At 35.1% G+C, this 18593-nt stretch overlaps 1 protein-coding gene across 1 annotated transcript; it reads right to left on the minus strand.

Moving 5' to 3' along the window:
* Positions 1-7306: 7306 nt before the first annotated feature.
* Positions 7307-17433, minus strand: LOC148949425 (uncharacterized). Its single transcript, XM_089093456.1, has 3 exons — positions 17210-17433; positions 13088-13247; positions 7307-8116 (listed from the first exon to the last, which is right to left on the minus strand). Exons 1-3 carry the CDS (start codon positions 17371-17373, stop codon positions 8021-8023), a joined length of 420 nt encoding a protein of 139 aa, XP_088949582.1. The 5' UTR covers positions 17374-17433; the 3' UTR covers positions 7307-8020.
* Positions 17434-18593: the final 1160 nt, after the last annotated feature.

Raw genomic sequence — 18593 nt, forward strand, 5'->3', positions numbered from 1 at the left:
CTGCGCCGCTGGTGCCGTTAAGTATCGTTACCCCGTTACTATTTTAAACTTGTGCCGCTAAAGATTACACCACTTGTAATGGGGAGTATTTTACGTCGCTCTTGTAATGCTATCAATCGCATCACTTCTACCGGGGGAATTTACAATCGCGCAAACTGTAATAGGGGGTAAGGTAAATGGGTGACAGTGTCACTTCTTATGGAAGAAAATAAAATAGATTAAATAATAAATTTGAATTTCCTTGTGAGGTGGTTAATTAGGCTGGGGAGCCATCAATCCAGGAGCGTAGACATTTTTCGTGGGATTATCAGATTCCTTAGGAGTGTTTCCAATGGAGACAATTGAACTAGTTATCTACTCTGCGGTAAGATACAGGCATATACATAAAACAAACACAAATAGAAAAGTTTATTAAGACTTACATTTCAGGTGTGCAACAATGTATGTGTATAAACAAGGCTTCACTTCAGTGGGAACATAATGTCTGTAATCACAATGCCTGGGTTCTGAATACTTAATATAATAATTATGCCCCGAAAAACACTTCCAACCCTATAAAGCGCTAGTTTTGATTCTGCGCGCTAAGAGCTATTTCATGATTGGCCCAACTCCTATTGGGGGGCACCCTTCTTCCTCCTTACGCTGACCAATAGTTTATTCGCAATATTCTTAAATGCCCGCATTCCTATGATCACTTGAAACTTCCTATGTTACGTGAAACTATTTTGTATAAAACATTGTCTCGTGATTTTTTGTCAAGTATTTTGATCCTTAAATGCCCGCATTCCTACGATCACTTGAAACTTCCTATGCTACTTGAAACTATTTTTTATAAAACATTGTCTCGTCATTTTTTGTCAAGTATTTTGATCCTTAAATGCCCGCATTCCTATGATCACTTGAAACTTCATATGCTACTTGAAACTATTTTGTATAAAACATTGTCTCGTGATTTTTTTGTCAAATATTCTCGCGAAATTCAAACCATCTTCTTTATTTAATAGCGTCATCCGACCGGCGGCTTTTTACACATTTCACATCTGTCGGTCTGTAAAACAAAAAGTGTAGAATGCATGCCAAGCATTACAAGGTACTCTGGAATTCATCAAGTATCAAGTTCCTTTGCGAATATAGTCATCCGTCTTTTGTACTTTAAAGGGATGTTTTGGCTGAGCATAAAATGTGGTTTTCTTGGTTGATTAAGAATTTAGACTAACGTTTGAAGCGGGATTTAAACTCAATTAGGGGGAGTTTAATTTACATCGGAAGTATATTTAGAACGAAATAAATTCATCATATTTTAAGTACATTTTACTTACGGTACATATTACCCTTCCCATTATTTAATGAGTCCCGTCATTAGGACGTGCTTGCCCTTAGGTTTTTGAAATATTCGCGGTTTATTTACTATTTGTCCTACGTAACTTTAATTGATACTGTATTATTTTATATTTTTTATTTAAGCTTAATCAGCAGTGCTTAAGAAAAATTTCGGTATTACTTTTCTTATTTTGCTATATATCCTTGTCTAAGGTTCCTCCACCGACTAAGATAGTCACTACACAAAGATATTTTTTTTGTTTTTGTTTTTTTTCTACATCTAACACTAATGACTCCTACATTTTCAAAAATGTTGGTAAGGTTATAAATGTTGGGCGTGGAATGGGTGTTATTTGCCTTTCAATCACTTTCGACTATTAAAAAGGGTACTAGCAATTTCAATTTCCGATCAGATAAGCCCCTTTTGAAGTTTCTACGACAACACTTTATATGAAAACCTTATTTGCCCCCAGGGCATAACTTAAAACCCTTGCCCTGAGGGCTGTTGGGGTATTGTCATCCTCAAAGACCTAATTTCCAGAGCTTTCAACTACGTTGAACAAAATGGCTGTCTCAAAATTTTGATTGTATGTGTTTGGGGAAAAGTCGGGCGTGAGAGGGGGTTAGTTGCACTCCAATCACTTTCGACTATTAAAAAGGGCACTAGCCATTTGAATTTCCAATCGAACGAGCCTTGTTTAAAGTTTCTACGACAACGCTTTCTATAAAAACCTTATATGCCCCCAGGGCATAACTTACAACCCTTGCCCTGAGGGTTATGGGGAAGTGTCCTCCTCAAAAACATAATTCTATCTGGGAATCAACTTCGCTGAACAAAATGGCTATCTCAAAATTTTGATCGGATGTTTCTGGGGAAATGGTGGGCGTGGAAAGGGTGTTAGTTGCCTTCCAATCACTTTCGACCATTAAAAGGGCACAGGCCATTCCAATTTCCAATCGAATGAGCCCTTTTCGAAGTTTCTGCGACAACTCCTTCGATACGAAGTGCCCTGGTATTAAAAAGAAAAAATACATTGTGCCAACATCGTTCTTTACTTAGGCAGCGCGACTGCGCTGCCTATAACAAAGACATACTTTTATATAAATACTACAAATTGTATTTGTGTTACAGCTTATTCAACGAAATACGCTCAAACAATTGTTTAATCCACTTTCATACATCGTATTTGGCGCTCTAGACCGGGGGTGTCCAAACTTTCCAGCCTTAGTTCCATACTGATTACTCCAGTAAGTTCCGAGGGCCAAAACCATATTATCATTGTTGTCGGTAGTAAAAAGTGAAAACCACATTTTTTAATTTTGCCAAGTTCCTTCGCCGCTTTTCTAAATCTGAATCAAATACTTTTTTAATGAATACATATAAAATAAAAAACCCTGTTGATGTTTTGGAGAAAAAGCAAAAGAAATTTTTATCTAAATTAAATGTTTTTTCTCATAATTTATATAGAGCTGCGCACGAAGCTTAATTTATTTTATTTAATTTTTGAATGAAGTGTTAATTTGTGAAGTGTTAATTTTAAGTGTTAATTTAATAACTATTGAATGAAGAGTTCTTTTGTGTGGTAATTTTGACTGAACTCCTTTGTGTACTTGTTGTTATGTAGGTTAAAATAATTTTATGGCCTGTTGATTAGCGGTTATTATCTTTATTTATTTTTTTTACTCTTCGTATTCGGAGGAAATAAAAGTTTGAATTGAATTAATTTTCCTGTCATTATCTGTAATTTCTAGATTAGCCGTAGAGTAAGAGCCATGAGGAGTGACGTGACGTGACATCTGTTGGACACAAACGGAAACTCACTTCTAGGTGGCAGTAATTGGAATATATAAGAAGGCTAGTGGCTTAACCACAAGTCAGTTCCTATGACACTATTGTGAAATAAAATAGTGCTTACAATTTGTGCGAAAAATGTATGGATATTATCTTATTGTTTATGTTATCTTATTAATTTATTATCTATTGAATGAAGAGTTATTTTGTGTGGTAATTTTGATTGAAGGCCTTTGCGTACTTGTTGTTATGTAGTTTAAAATAATTTTATGGCCTGTTGATTAGCGGTTATTATCTTTATTTATTTTTTTTACTCTTCGTATTCGGAGGAAATAAAAATTTGAATTGAATTAATTTTCCTGTCATTATCTGTAATTTCTAGATTAGTCGTAGAGTACGAGCCATGAGGAGTGACGTGACGTGACATCTGTTGGACACAAACGGAAACTCACTTCTAGATGGCAGTAATTGGAATATATAAGAAGGCTAGTGGCTTAACCACAAGTCAGTTCCTCTGACACTGTTGTGAAATAAAATAGTGCTTACAATTTGTGCGAAAAATGTATGGATATGTATGAAGTTCTGAAACTAGTCATATCAATTATTAATTTTATCAGATCTTTTGGGCTGAATCACCGACATTTCCGACAAATTATTGAAGAGATTGGAGAAAATGATTTACCTTATCATACTGCCGTACGTTGGCTTAGTTGTGGGAAAGTCCTTCAGCGCTTTTTTGAACTTCGAGTAGTGATCGAAATTTTTTGGAATGAGAAGCATCGCCCTCTTAGTGAATTGCACAACATCGCATGGCTTTGGAAGTGAGCATTCTATGTTGATTTGACAAAACATTTGAACGAACTGAATTTGAGATTGCAAGGAGAAAACCAGCACCTTCCAAATTTGTACACTTATATCAAATCATTCCGGAAGAAATTGATACTGTTTCAATCATAGCTACGAAGTAAACGTTTTTCACATTTTAAAACATGTGAAATATTCAGCCAAACCACTGAGACTGAGTTTCCTTTTGCAATTGATTTTGTAATTGAAACTTTCAGTGCTTGTAAATAAATTTTGATACTCGTTGCTCGGACTTGGATGCCATTGCGAATCAAATTAAAATTTTTCAGAATACTTTTGATACGGACATTGAAACCCTAGCCCCAGAACTTCAAATGAAAATGAGTGATCTACAATGCAATGATACAATTAAGAACAAATATCAAAACTCATCTTTGTTGGAATTTTATAAGTCTTTCACAGACACAATTTCATAATTTGCTCGTGGGCTGTTTTCTGTTTTTGGTACTACTTATTTGTGTGAGAAGACCTTCTCCAAAATGAGGCATACAAAAAATGTTTACAGATCTGATGAACTGATGACCATCTTAAATCTCTTTTAATAATTGGTACAAGTAAAATTAGTCCACAACTACAAACTATTGTCAGTGGAAGATCTCAATTACATAAATCTCATTAGTATTTCATATGTCAATATGCTTATTATAAGTTATGTTTTTATTTAAACTGCATAAAATGTTGGTTGGTTTCATTTCAATAATTTGTTGGTTATTATATACTGAAGTTAAATTTTCTACATATTATACATGTCTTTACTCATTACAATTCTGTGTTTCTTTATCCAACTTATCACAAAAACAATAACATAAGCCTACAAAAATGTTATAAGTAGTTAGCCCATGACCATACGTAGATGTCATATTAATAATTATTCAACATAAAATTAGAATACTTCCGTAAATTAAATTTAATTTGCTATAAAAATATGTTCTCTAAAAGGAGTTTTCAAGTATGCTAGCTCTCCAGGGGCCGGACAAAATCAGTCCGCGGGCCGGATGTGGCCCTCGGGCCGTAGTTTGGGGACCCCTGCTATTCGAAGCTTTTGACATCAAAATTATGCTTTCCTTACCTTGAAGAATAGACAAAACATTTCCTGTGCAAAAAATCGTTCTTCTACAACGATCAAAACACCAGTTTTTAGTTTTGTGTTTTCGCTCGTCTTTGAAATCTATATTGTATAACATACTGTCTTTTCAGTTACCACTACTGAATTATTCCGAATACATAAATTTTTCACAAACTATCTTTTTGAACTTAAAGGGCAGAGACGATGTAGGACCTGGGAATATTTGATTTTTAATTACAAAGGAAACACATTTACAGGATGTACTAAAACTCACAGATCCCTTAATAAGTATAATCTTAGAAGAAAAACATGAATAAAAATAATGCTCTCATACAATTTTTTTTCTAAAATTATAGATGCAAAACGGTGGTTTCAGATCATGATACAACCTAGTAGAAGTTTCCTATCATGAAACATTCCAATGGGGTAAATAGGTAAAAATAACTGGTAAATTACCAGTTATTTATACCTTTGACCAAAGAAACAACATTTTTACAAATTGTCATCTTTTTCTTTCTTTTGGTTTAAGATTTAACAATTTTTATTCTCCTTTAGAAACGTGAGGTGGCAACAATAGCTACTGGGGAGGTTTCCCTCTAGATGAAAGATATCTCAGAGCAGGCGAATCATTAATTTCTGTTTGTATTCAGTAGCATGGAGTATCAATTGGTTCAAATCATTTCGACCAATGAACAGAGTTGCCAACTGGACACAATGACATAAAAGTGCAAAACAGGGACACATTTTTTAAATTTATGACATAAAACGAAACATTACCCAATTGGATATATATTTTGGAAAAAAATGTCACTTTTCACCAAGGTAGTGCTTTTTCTCGATATTTTTTTTTTTAGCATCCAGGTTTGCCAGAAATGTCGTAAGTAAGGTATTTTTTCCAAAGTAAAGGAATTATATGTTTATACAAGTTACATGCTTTCACACCAGCGGCGGATCTAAAGCAAAATCTTGGGGGAGGGCCAATGTGACAAGGGCGCCAATGAGCAAAATCTTGGGGGGGGGCAATGTGACAGAGGTGCCAATAATGGACCAAATTGACAAATTTATTCCGAAAAAGAGTGAAAAAAGAAAAAAAAACTGCGTGTGTTTCACACTAAGTCATTTCCTATGAATGTTTTACATGTTTTTTTTCGTATTCAGTGTGCTTGATGTTAACTGGCCATTTTGAAAGAGGTTTACAATACAGCGAGTATCAAATAACCTCTAGCTAAAAATTAAACATTTCTGGATGCTCAGGGGTCACATTAATGTACCCAATAGTTGGCAACCCTGCCAATGAATCTGTGCAAGTTAAGTACAAGCGATATTCTAATATGAACTACCTTACCCGTTGCACGTTACTAAAATCTCAAAAGAAAGGAAATTCAAGGAATATTGACGCCGGTAAAATATCCCTGTGGAATATCCCCTCCCCCCATGTATTAATAACGATCATATTTTTAAATTTACAGGTACTTGAAAAATTCACAACATAAAACTCTCACACGGACAATTCTTCACTTGTAAATTTCTCCCCTGCGGAGAAATCATCTTCCGAGGAAAATTCCACCCCCTTTCCCCAGATAATATCCCCCATAGCAGAAAATTCCCTCACTACACGGATACCCCCCCCTTCCTCAAAATTTACTCCCTGGAAAATTTTCTTTACGTAAAATAACGATCGTATTTTTAATTTTAAAAGTATTTGAAAACCTAGGTTAGGATTATTAACTTACCCGTAGGGCGTTGTTGGATAATTCATATCCAGATAAAGTGAATACTGTGGACAGAAACAACTGTCAAGTATTTATGTTCAGGGGTCTCCAATTTAAGTCAGCGTGAAAAGTACTCGAAACGCTAAGAGGGCCTTGGGGGGGGGGAGTTATACCTAAAACCTTTGTAAGAGTGAACTCAAAAACTTCTTAAAGTTTTCTTGGCGATGGAACAAACAGAGTAGTAATGCATACAGGATACACAGACATACATTTGATTGGCGTCGAGAAAATATTGTCGACTTTACACTTAATTGTTTAGCTTAATTGTGTTTCTTAAGTAGCTGAGATGTTGTTTGTATTTTGTGAGTTTTTTCTTGTTTATTGTTTCCATTTTTATTTAATTTTTCTATATTTTTGTACTCCTCTAAGTGCATTTTATGTATGTAAAGAGGGTTTAAATAAATCATTATTATTATTATTATTATAAATGTGAGGTGACATTATAAATTTGGAAAAACGAAAAAATGAAAAATATTTGAAAAAAAAAAAATATGTAATTTAATAAACGCTGAATTAGTTGACAGAGAAAACTTGCCGCAACTGAAACTTGAGGCAAGTTTCAACGAGATATCTGTTGAAAAGAGAAAACCTTCAGTTTGTTCTCACAAGATACAAAGTTTCTTACTTACACATCACAAAATAGGTTAAATAGCCTGAATTATTCGATCTTAAGTGTTTTAAAATCAGTTTTTGCTATTGTCAACATAAAAAAGAAGAAAAAAAACGACTAATTTCAGAAGATTCAAACAGGATCTTCTCCATCATTATATGATGACAAGTTTAAACTAGATAAAAGATATTGGAATCAAACAGACCTTGACAGTGTCTAGGTCTGTTTGCTTCCAATACTAGTCTACTGTGTCTAGTAGACACAAAATATTTACGGTCTCTGAGCTCTCTTTTGGAAAATCAAATTTAACTAGCTTCAAAAAGTTGAATATTCACATTTTTAAAGTCAGTTTTTGCTCTTACTTTATCCTAAAAAAGAAGAGGAGGAAAAAACGCTTCGCATTGGAAGATTCAAACTTTATCCTTCATGCCTTAAAAAAACTCATCATTTTAATGAAAAGCTTCACTAGCTGATAACATTGCAATCACTTACATATAGATGTAAAATATTAACTGTCTTTAGTCTCTTTTTGCTTCCTGTTTTATGCAAAAAAGTGAAAAAAAAAAACAAAAAAAAAACAAAAAAAAAACAAGAAATCAATTCTTGTCCAATCCTGCGGATATTCTGGTTTCAGCAATATCAATTAATTCCGGGATAATAGTTTCAAACACATTGTAGCTCATCATCTTGACCTGAAATTAAATTCAAGATTTATATAATAAGAATTATTAAATAGCTATCGCAGTTACGTCTAGCGCCACAACGAATTTAAGCTACTTTTTATAACATATTTCAACACTAAAGACAATTAATCAAACTAGCAAAAAAAATCAATCATTGTAAAGATTATACTGCTGTTTATCCGGTGTTACCTTATTGTGCTTCACCTTGAGATTCGAAGTCCATGCTAATTTTAAATATTCAAGAAAAATTAGAAAGGCTGTTGGTTCAATAATACCGCTTCGTGGTATCTATCGTTGTGATATTTTGGGTTCTCTTTTCAATGCAGCCTCCTTTTCAATGCTACCCTTCCACATCTTCACTTTTCTCTTTTGAATGCAGCTACCCTTCCAAATCTTCACTTTTCTCTTTTCAATGCTACCCTTCCACATCTTCACTTTTCTCTTTCCAATTCTACCTTTTCACATCTTCACTTTTCTCTTTTCAATGCAGCTTCCCTTCCACATCTTCACTTTTCTCTTTTTGATGCTACCTTTCCACATCTTCACTTTTCTCTTTTCAATGCAGCTACCCTTCCACATCTTCACTTTTCTCTTTCCAATTCTACCTTTCCACATCTTCACTTTTCTCTTTTCAATGCTACCCTTCGGCATCTTCACTTTTCTCTTTTCAATACTACCCTTCCGCATCTTCACTTTTCTCTTTTCAATACTACCCTTCCACATCTTCACTTTTCGCTTTTCAATGCTACCCTTCTACATCTTCACTTTTCTCTTTTCAATGCAGCTACCCTTCCACATCTTCACTATCCTGTCTTTCTTTTTCAAGATTTTAAAATATGAGATTTTTCTTCAATTTGTGTTTGTAATTTTAAATATTGTAAATTTTACTTGGTTTTCAAATCTTTTTTAGTAGCACTTAATTAGTTTTAAGGTTTAAAATTAAAGAGCCGTGAAATATAGCTAGAATTAAGATATATTATTTTTATCGTAAGTCTGAAAATATTTTCTTTATGCACAACCTTCTCACTCTTTCCAGAATTTAAACAGTGTTTGATATTTTTTTAACATATTTATTTAAATATATTGTTGCAAATCAATCCTAGCTAATTAGCTATAGTAAATGAGTGTAAAATATTGTAAACAAACAGGTATTGTAAATCAATGCTTTGTTTTTATTGTTGAAGTATTATTTGCTCTTTTTCTTTTTTGCAATTTCATTTATGTACTTTACAAATACCTCGATTTTGAGGGAAATAAACAAATAAATTATTGTAACGATATGTCCAGCAGAACCAGTCCAGCAGCGCACTGGTTCTAACTCCTTCTTGTGGCGTGTGTAATGGTGACTGCAGCGGCGGGGGGGCAGTAGGGAACGATACATAGCATTGAAAAGTATGGAGCACACAATTTCGCACATTAGCTGGTTCCTGCGTTTGAGGCACTACGGCGGTCGAGGGCAGATACATAAGTGATATAGTTGTTTCTAATACGATTTTAAGCCCTTTTTTGCAGTGTTTCTAGTTCATCGTTAAGGTAATCGATGGTATGCAATCGTGCTCCCAAAACTGGGAACGCATATTCAAGCAGATTGTATGCATAAGAGTGTATGCAAGCAGCAATTACTTTACAAGTATATTTTTCACACATTTAAAGCATTATAGTAGGCATTTTTGCAGACATTAACTAGCATTCATTCTTTGCGGGCTACTGGTAACAAATAAGGGAAAAAAGGCGTTTAGATACTGATGAACACTGTCTTACAAAGGTTGATTAAGAAGCCCATGAATAAAATTATGCAGCTTGTTCTATATCCTTCTATGCAGCTTTTTTAATATCCTGCTTCGATATTTGTGGAAAATACCCAGACTTTGTAATATCGTTAAAGAGATAGATAAGGGCTTTGACAGTGATTCACTGAAAGCACTAATAAGAGAAGAGATGCCCAGAGGGCAAATAACTTTTTTTTCCTAATTTCCCGATTCTTCTTTGATCTCCAAAGGGAAAATAAACACTAAAGAACGGGAAAGATCATAATTTGGTAATTAATAAGAGAATGCCAGAAGGCTCTGGACAATGGAAGCAAGGAACCTGTCAAGGCTGTTGGCGGTAACAAGAAGGGGTTCGGGTAGGTTGAGATTAAGCTGGTCAAGTCTCCTACCACACAAATTTTAACCTCTGAAAACCAATTTTTGGCTTATATTTGAACAATTCTTAAACCTTATTTTTATAATACGATCGAGCAGATTCATGAATTATTTTTTTTTTTATATTTTTGTAGTTTATTAACTTTATCCAATCTACCATTTCTGAAAATCTTTAATTTATTCCTGATTATCGTTTATATGGGTTGATTGATGTAGGGCTTTCCACTGGATCACTTTATAAATCTGTCTTTCTCGGAAAGAATTAAATATCTATCATTTCACTTTTTGTGAAAGCAGCAATTTTTTCATTAAGATTTTGTAAATTATAAATTTCAGACCAATCTTCGATATTCAGTCATTTGCCAAAAGTAAGAAGGCCAGAGCTACGAAGAGGCCGATAAGAGCCATAGGTGATTGAGAAAGAATGATCCAAATTTGGAGAGGGAGCCAAAATGAGGAAAAGGTAATAACTCACACCTCATAGGGGTGAATTTGAGGGAAACTACAAAAATTGTTTATAATAGTTAGAATAGTGTCAAGAGGGTTCTTTCCCCTAGCTGTTGGTACTTTAACCATTTGTTTAGCTCTAAGAGGAAAGCAAATTGAATTCTTTTTAACGTCGTTCGTTTAACCAACTAAAAAAGGTCTAGCATTGGGATACTTCAAAATAACAAAATCAGCATTTTTCTGCTATTGTTGGATGAATCTACATTTTTCACCAACATATTAGCTTGAGGAGTAATAGAAGACAGCTATTGCAATAATATTGAAAAAATGGGGGAGTACCTTTGGCCTGACTAACTAGGGATTATAATTATTTTAGAGTAAAGATTGCTTTTAGTAAAAAGCAATACATCACCTCCTTCTTTTCCATGTGGGTAGTCTGGAGGTTACCACTCAGGTAATGTGATAAACACCCATGTGGGTAGTTATTACTCAGATAAACTAGGGACTGAAGTTATTCTTGAGCAAAGGCTACTCTCAGTAAAAAGCAATACGCCACCTCCTTCTTTTCCATGTGGGTGATCTGGAGGACGGAGCTTAAAATATTGCGAACAATTTGACAAAATGAGGGATCCTGGATTCTGGGACTTCACTTCTGAAACAGTTATGACATCTATTCGGTTTAAATCCGATAACAAATCAAGTTCGGTAATCTCGTCAAAATAGAGACTCTCGGTGTTAGCAGCTAAAAATTTACGTAATTTAAAACAATTTGAGATACGTGACACTTGATGGGCTTGAATATTTCCTGGGAAGGGTTTCGGTTTTGGGAGATAGGACCTCAGAAACGCAGGGTTAGAGCATGTTTCTAAAGCCGTCCAAGCACTAAGAAGTAGGTAGACAAAAGCACTAAAGAAGTAAGAATCCATGATTGGTAAGTCAAAAACTTTAGTTCAACGGTGATCCAAATCTATCAAAGAGCATTAGGGATTATGAAAATATTACAAGATCAATCAACAATCAGGACTTGGGTAGACAAAATGGCTTCCAGACCTTCTTTTTGACACTGGACCAATTGTTTCCTAGCATTAAGACTTAATAAAATTCAAAACTAGCATCCTGAAGACCCTACACAAGATACTTGTGTATATCTTTCACGTTAATGATTGATACAAAATAGGAATGTGAAGAGCTGCTACACATATCCTAGAGTTAAAGGAACACCAAATTAGATTTATTTTAAACTACTTAAATCCAGTTTGTTGCATTTTCATTTCAAAATCGTGCTTATTTGCTTCGCTCTTTATTTATGATAAACAAAAGACAACAGTTGGATGTACATTTTAGATTGCTGGCAAGAAAATCATGAACCTTATGAATCATTTTTTTTAGCTATGAACCATTTATTAGCTTAGATGAACATATGAACTTTTTTCACAGTTATGAATCCCATTAGGAGGCCTTCATAATGGCTCATAACGCAAAACCCTAGGATAAATCGGACATATTGACCATTAAGCCAAAATTTCTGGTTTAGTTGGCACCCCTACTCTACGAAAGTTTCAAATGGATTCATTAATCAAATATACTATTTTGTAACCAGGGCAAAAATAGTGCCTTTCGATTTTGTATAATTCCAAGTCCACAGAGGCTCATGGTATAGAAACTTTCATGTGGACCAAAGCCCCAACCCCCCCCCCCCAAAAAAAAAAATACTAACTAAAAGTTTCAACTTCCCCCCAGCCGTTTCAAAGGCTTTACTGATAACGTACTTCGAAAGCTTGGGCTCATAGTGCAAGATTTTTGTTGTGCTTAAAAACTTCTATATACCCCTCCTCCCCTGTCACTTCACAAATTAAAATTTGACATCTATTTGAAATCGACCTCCTTAGTCGTTCCTGAGGTATCGCGCCCACACTAATTTGAACATTGACACACATAGTGTGTTTCGATTTACTACGGTACTTCAAAGTGAAAAGGTTCCAAGTCTCGCATGGGCTCATAGCGCCAAAACTTGTACATGGAGTGACTACTGAATAAACGGTCATGAGTTATGTATTCTGTTTGAACTATATACATTTTCAAGGAAAACGCGGCATTGCTTGGACTATTTTTCTGGGGGAAAATATGAAATTTATCATTACTGTAAAAAGAAGTCTTGGACATGTTCCCCTTCAACAATAAATGAATCATGTACTAAAAACTTGGACACTTATCTAATGGCTCTTTTCACATTTTATTTCAGGCTTCATAAGAGTACTAAGAAAATCTTGAAGAGGAGCCAAAAACAGCCACATTTGTACAAGATGTTTGTATTATCCTCAGGGGGCAATAAGCAGGAATTTAAATAATAAAAGTATTAGATATTATCACAAGAAATATTAAGTGTTACCTTTCCTTCCTCATCAACGCAAAAATCAGAACTTTTGATAGCCTTTACTTGCCAAACTTCAAGGTTTAAATGTAATATGCGCTTAACATGAGCGTAAATTCTTTCATAGAATTCTGATTCCTCGTCAAAATGATCTGTCGACACTGATTTATCAGATATTCTAAAATGAAAAACGACAGAAATTGAAACCATCTTAATAAGTATAATGAATTGAGACTCGAAAGCAGGGAATAAATACAATTATTATGCGCTTTATTAGATAATACAGTAGCTGCAGCATTTGCTTAATTCACATATTTGATTTAGCCTGTTTTCATACAGTCTAAAGCAGACTTGTGGAGAAGATTATAAGAAAATCAGGCTTTTAAGAAGAATCAACTTAGACTTGGATCTTTCCACACCAGTTGGCACATAAGGCAAGAAAGATGTCTCTCCACAATGGTCTTCAGAGTGCTGCTGACCAAAGATTTTTCAAACAAAATCAAAATAGCGTAATATCTTCCTCAAGACATCGTCCGAGTGTTTTTTTTTGTTTTCCGTATCTTTTGGTATCGAGAGGAAAAATCATCAGTAGGCATCATGAGGTTCATAGCCTTCATTCGTCCAAACCATATGAACCAAATAAGGCAATCGACTGCTTGCAATTTGGCCGTACTCGGGCAGGCAGCTTAGTCTTTTCACAAACAGAGGCGTTGGTGAGCTGATAAACCCAGCGGAGACTAAGGATGTAAATAAGGAACTTGTTCTCAAGCCCCTGGATTCACATTTCAAACTTGATAGTCAAAACCCGAGATTCCCATCCATATGCCATCAAAAAGAAATTACAACTGAAGAGTCGGAACTTGAGTTTCCCATAACATTCTGTATTTCCCTACAAGCTCCCTAGGTCATCGAAGTCGCTTCCTGCGCATGAAATACGTGTGGCAACTTCACACTCACGTCTACCGTCAGATTTGATAAGAAAATAAACGTACTTGAACCCTTCAAACTCTTCAAGGACATCACCTCTAATTTTGAACGGCAGTAGAAGCAAGTAAGTTCATATAATTTTTTGTGTGCGACACACTAGCTTTTTTACAGTGTCTGAAACATCTCTAATGTTCTGGTGAAACTCCTCTCTTACACGTGCACATCGTTAGCAAAATCAGAGTCATAAAGACTACAGCTGTGGTGAATCTGGATTCCACCCGTAACATTGCACTTTAAAAGACTAGATAGCTTCATAGGATAGCAAAAATAGAACCAAATACGTCCTTGACGAACATCAGACTCGTAGTTAAATTATTTTTAGGATCACAGCCATCAGACAGTCACAACAGATTATCGTTCTAGATCACCACAATGAAACAGAGAATGTTGTCGAGGAAACAAAATACAGCAAATTTGTACATATATTTCCTTTATACTAAACCGAATGCCATCAAAAGATATCGAAGCCAGTATTAGTCATGTCTACCGCTCATCCGATTTTTCTATGAATACCACCAAACTTAACATCAAATCAGCTCAAGATATACCCCACCAGAAATCACGCTGCTCGTCTTTTAACAATTGAAGAATAAAGTCGTTGTTAAGCCCTTAAATTCCTGTCGATCAGAAGATCTAGCAGAAAGGGTTTACCAAATGTCAAAAGACTAGAGTCATATTACTAAAATCGCTAGAGACCAAACCACATATGCAACATCTCAGAGTATTCCCTGTTGTCAGGAACAATCTTAGTGATCCTCCTCAATATTTGAAGTTAGGAGAATAAAAACTAAAAATTCAACATCCAAATACTTTTTGAATCACCAAAACATAATAGTAACCTAAACCCATTCAATGCAATTAAATGGTGCCAAATATCATTCTTTAATACAGGGGTTTTCAAACGAGGATGCGTGTATCCATGGAGAAGGGAAGATTAGATTTCTATAAATTATCTTTAAATGAATTTTCAAACCTAGATTGGTGACTGAATAAAGAATTACTGCTGAAGAAATGGCACAGCCTTCTATAAATATAAAATACAAAATTGAAAGGTACGTGGAATTAGATAAATATATGAGCTCCTCACTCTTTATCAAATATTATCTGTCAAAACAATTTACGATGGATAGAACACAAAACGACTGCAGTAATTTATTTCAAATCTGACTTCCAAAGAATACCATTGATCTCCTGCTTATGATAAAGAAATAGCGGCTTGTAATTAAAATATACTACACAGTGCACACTAATCAATCATCAGTCAACAATTGGGATAGTGGATTAGGGTCTGTTCAGCCACTACATTGTAAAATAGCACAAAACTTTTAGGTAATTTGTCAAAAGTCGTGATATCTGCGCTATGACGGAAGTACTGTAATTTCCCATTATATAATTTGCACTAGACAAAAATTCTGAGAATTACAAAATGTGGATTTTAAGCTTTTCAAATGCCAACAAGCTGAAGAGTTAGAAACTCAATAAAACTAAGTACTTCACTTTTCACTGAAAGATAGTCATTATAACATTTTCACGTCATTAAAAAAATGTTGATACATCTGTTGACTCATTGTTTATTTCATTTAACAAAATAAGTTACACACGAACAAAAAAAAATCTCCATAATGAAGGAGTAAACGTTACAACTTACTTTCAAGATGAGTCCAGACACATATTAGTATGTTTTGAACGACCTCCCTCCCCACCCCCCCCCCCAAAAAAAAAGAAGACAGTTCAATATAACACAGGCAAAAAAATCTCAGGATCTTGGCTTAGAGATACCCACAAAAAAACTCTACATACAGTATTTACGCCGTGTTTTTCCTTTCTATGGGCACTGTCAGCTACTGACTAATCGTAATACTCTTAAAATAGCAATTAAAGATCAATCTTTCAAAGAGGCAGGTCGTATTCCATAAAAAGGTCACATATGTTGACCTGGAAGAAATTGTTCATGAAAACTTAAAGTTCTCTTTCAGTCGATCAGGACTCCATTTTGATGTTGATGCTCCTATATCAATATGTAAAAGATAAGCTTAAAAAATATGCTCGTTTATGGAAAAAATTCACTGAAAGTCAATTTCCTAAAATTGAACCACTTGAGTAAATGCTCAATTACGCCACGAAAAGTATGAGCTGTTATTTTTTTTCCATAGCTTCAAAAAAAAACACTCGAAAAATCATAAATTTCCAAGGGCCACCGTTTAGAATGTACCAAGAATACCAAAACAACACAAATTTAATAGATGAGGGAATACTCAAAGTAGAAACCCTAAGCGTCATGGCCTTAGCCAGATTCAACCGGACACTCCAGTGAAGATTTCCCCTCCCACCGGGTCTGTTCTAAACTGCTACTCCGGCCATCTCCCTAGAGCCAATACTTGTTTTATGGAGTTAATCAATCAGACAGTTCTTGGTAACGAACTGTAAGTAAGGAACGACTCGACTCAATAGTAACGGAAACTAAAAAAAAACAAAATAAAAAAAACAGAATTTTGATATCAATAGATTTATCAAAAGAATCGGCTTGTCGTGCTGATTCCAAATATGTAAGATTCATTAAGTTTAGTGTTACCCATCAAAAGCTACGAGCCTCAAAAAAATTACCTGATTTTCAAAAAAGTGGGAAAACACACCCCAAAAGTCAAGGAATCTTAATGAAAATTGCACGCTCAAGCTCCCATCAGCAAAAATGCGGAGTTTTGCTTTTTTTTTTGACAGAAGAAAGATCATGGATGCGTGTCCATTTTTTTCCCCAGGGTGATCGTATCGAACCAACGGTCCTAGGACATCGCGAGAGGGCGAATTCAAGCGGAAATTAAAAGTTCCAGTGCCCCTTTCCAGTGACCAAAAAGATTGGAGGGCAACTAACCCCCCTCCCATGTGCCTTTTTTCCTCAAAACCGTCCGATCAAAATTTTAAGATAGCCATTTTATTCAGCATAGTTGAAAGATCTGATAAATATGCCTTTGAGGGTAACATGACCCCCCCCCCCCCTACAGTCCCTGGGTAAAGGTCTGCAAGTTATGGAATTTGCCCATTGTTTACGTAGAGTATTTGTTATTCGGAAGTATATACACATTTTTCGGTAGGGGGATTTTCTGATATCAGGACAGAAAATAAGAAAAAAAAAACAACAAATAAATAGTTACTAACGCCTCTACTATTCCAGCAAGCGTGTCACCATTCATGTGAAATACTAGCTGTTGCTTCTCTTTCGCTAGATAGAGTACGATGTTTTTGGATGGATTTTTCTTTACGCACATGAAAACCAATGATTTCATTTTTGGTGCCATTTGATGAATCGGCGTGGAAAACATACTCTGAAGTAGATTTTTCAATGTTTCCTGAAATAAAGATGAAACTTGCTAAATAGCTGTGCTGATTTAAGAGCCTATCAAGTGCCGTTGAGCTTTGACAAATTTATTTTCCAAACTGTAATTTGTGATGTTTCTTAATTTGATTCGTTATGAGCAAATTTAGAGCCAATCGGACACCCAAGATCAAACATGCACCTCTTTTCCCACTAAAAAACTGATATGTCAAAATTAAAAATTTGAATAGTTTACTGTCCTTTTCCCAGGGGCTATAGGGATTATATCATCCCCAGAGGAATTTTTATCAGACTTTTCACCTATTTTGAAGAAAATGGCAATCTCAATTTTATTTTTCCGATATCATGGGATGTTGCAGGGGGACCGGATAGCAAAAAAAAGCCTAATTCGAGAGACTTGTTTTCCTTCAATCATTTTCACCCCTTGAAAAGGAAACTAGGACTCTGAATTTTGAATCGAATGAGCCCCCCTCCCAAGTTTCTAAGACCTACCTCTTCATACGAAGTGGCCAAGAAAAAAATAATTCATGGGAGCCATGTAAATGTTTCTGATATTTCGTGTCTACTCCTAGAAAAAGTGTTCTTCAGTTGGATATAAAACTGTGTAGACTGTGTAGTATATAAAAGTGTTCTCCAGAAGTATTAATTCATCCAGTTCCAGCAAAACAGCTTCGTGGTAAAGGGCATCTGTCAGATGGCATTGTCACATTTTATTCGGCTCTAGTATTCAAGTCTAAGATCCAATATTTTTGAAGAAAATGATAAGTTTTTTAGCAGTTGGAGGGTTGTGTTTATGTTTACGTAAATGTTTATTCTACAACTAACTATCATTATGAGTTTCCAGAGCGTGCTTTTGCTTTTTCCTGTGATAAGTGGAGGCAGTGTCTTTGCCGTATTAATTCTTGAACCTTCAGTGTATCCCAGTTGGTGACTTTAATTGTAACTTGACTGAACATTAGGGTGACCGCAAATAATTAATGTTGGAATATTGTTTGTCTTAACCCCACAAAATGGTTCTCCTTTCCAGACATTGAGATGGCTGAAATTTGAGCTCGGTTAAGTGACGTTAACCCGTGCCGCTCGTCGCTCAAAGTTTGAAATAATACAAATTTTTGGTATTTTAGCTGACGTATGGAGCCATAACCCCAGAATGGTAAATAGTAAAAACACGCTTAATATCTCAAAAGAAAGCCAACGTTGTTCTTA

The sequence above is a fragment of the Artemia sp. Qi Xiang Cuo genome, chromosome 8 (genome assembly GCF_049724085.1).
Source record: "Artemia sp. Qi Xiang Cuo chromosome 8, ASM4972408v1, whole genome shotgun sequence".
NCBI lineage: Eukaryota > Metazoa > Arthropoda > Branchiopoda > Anostraca > Artemiidae > Artemia > Artemia sp. Qi Xiang Cuo.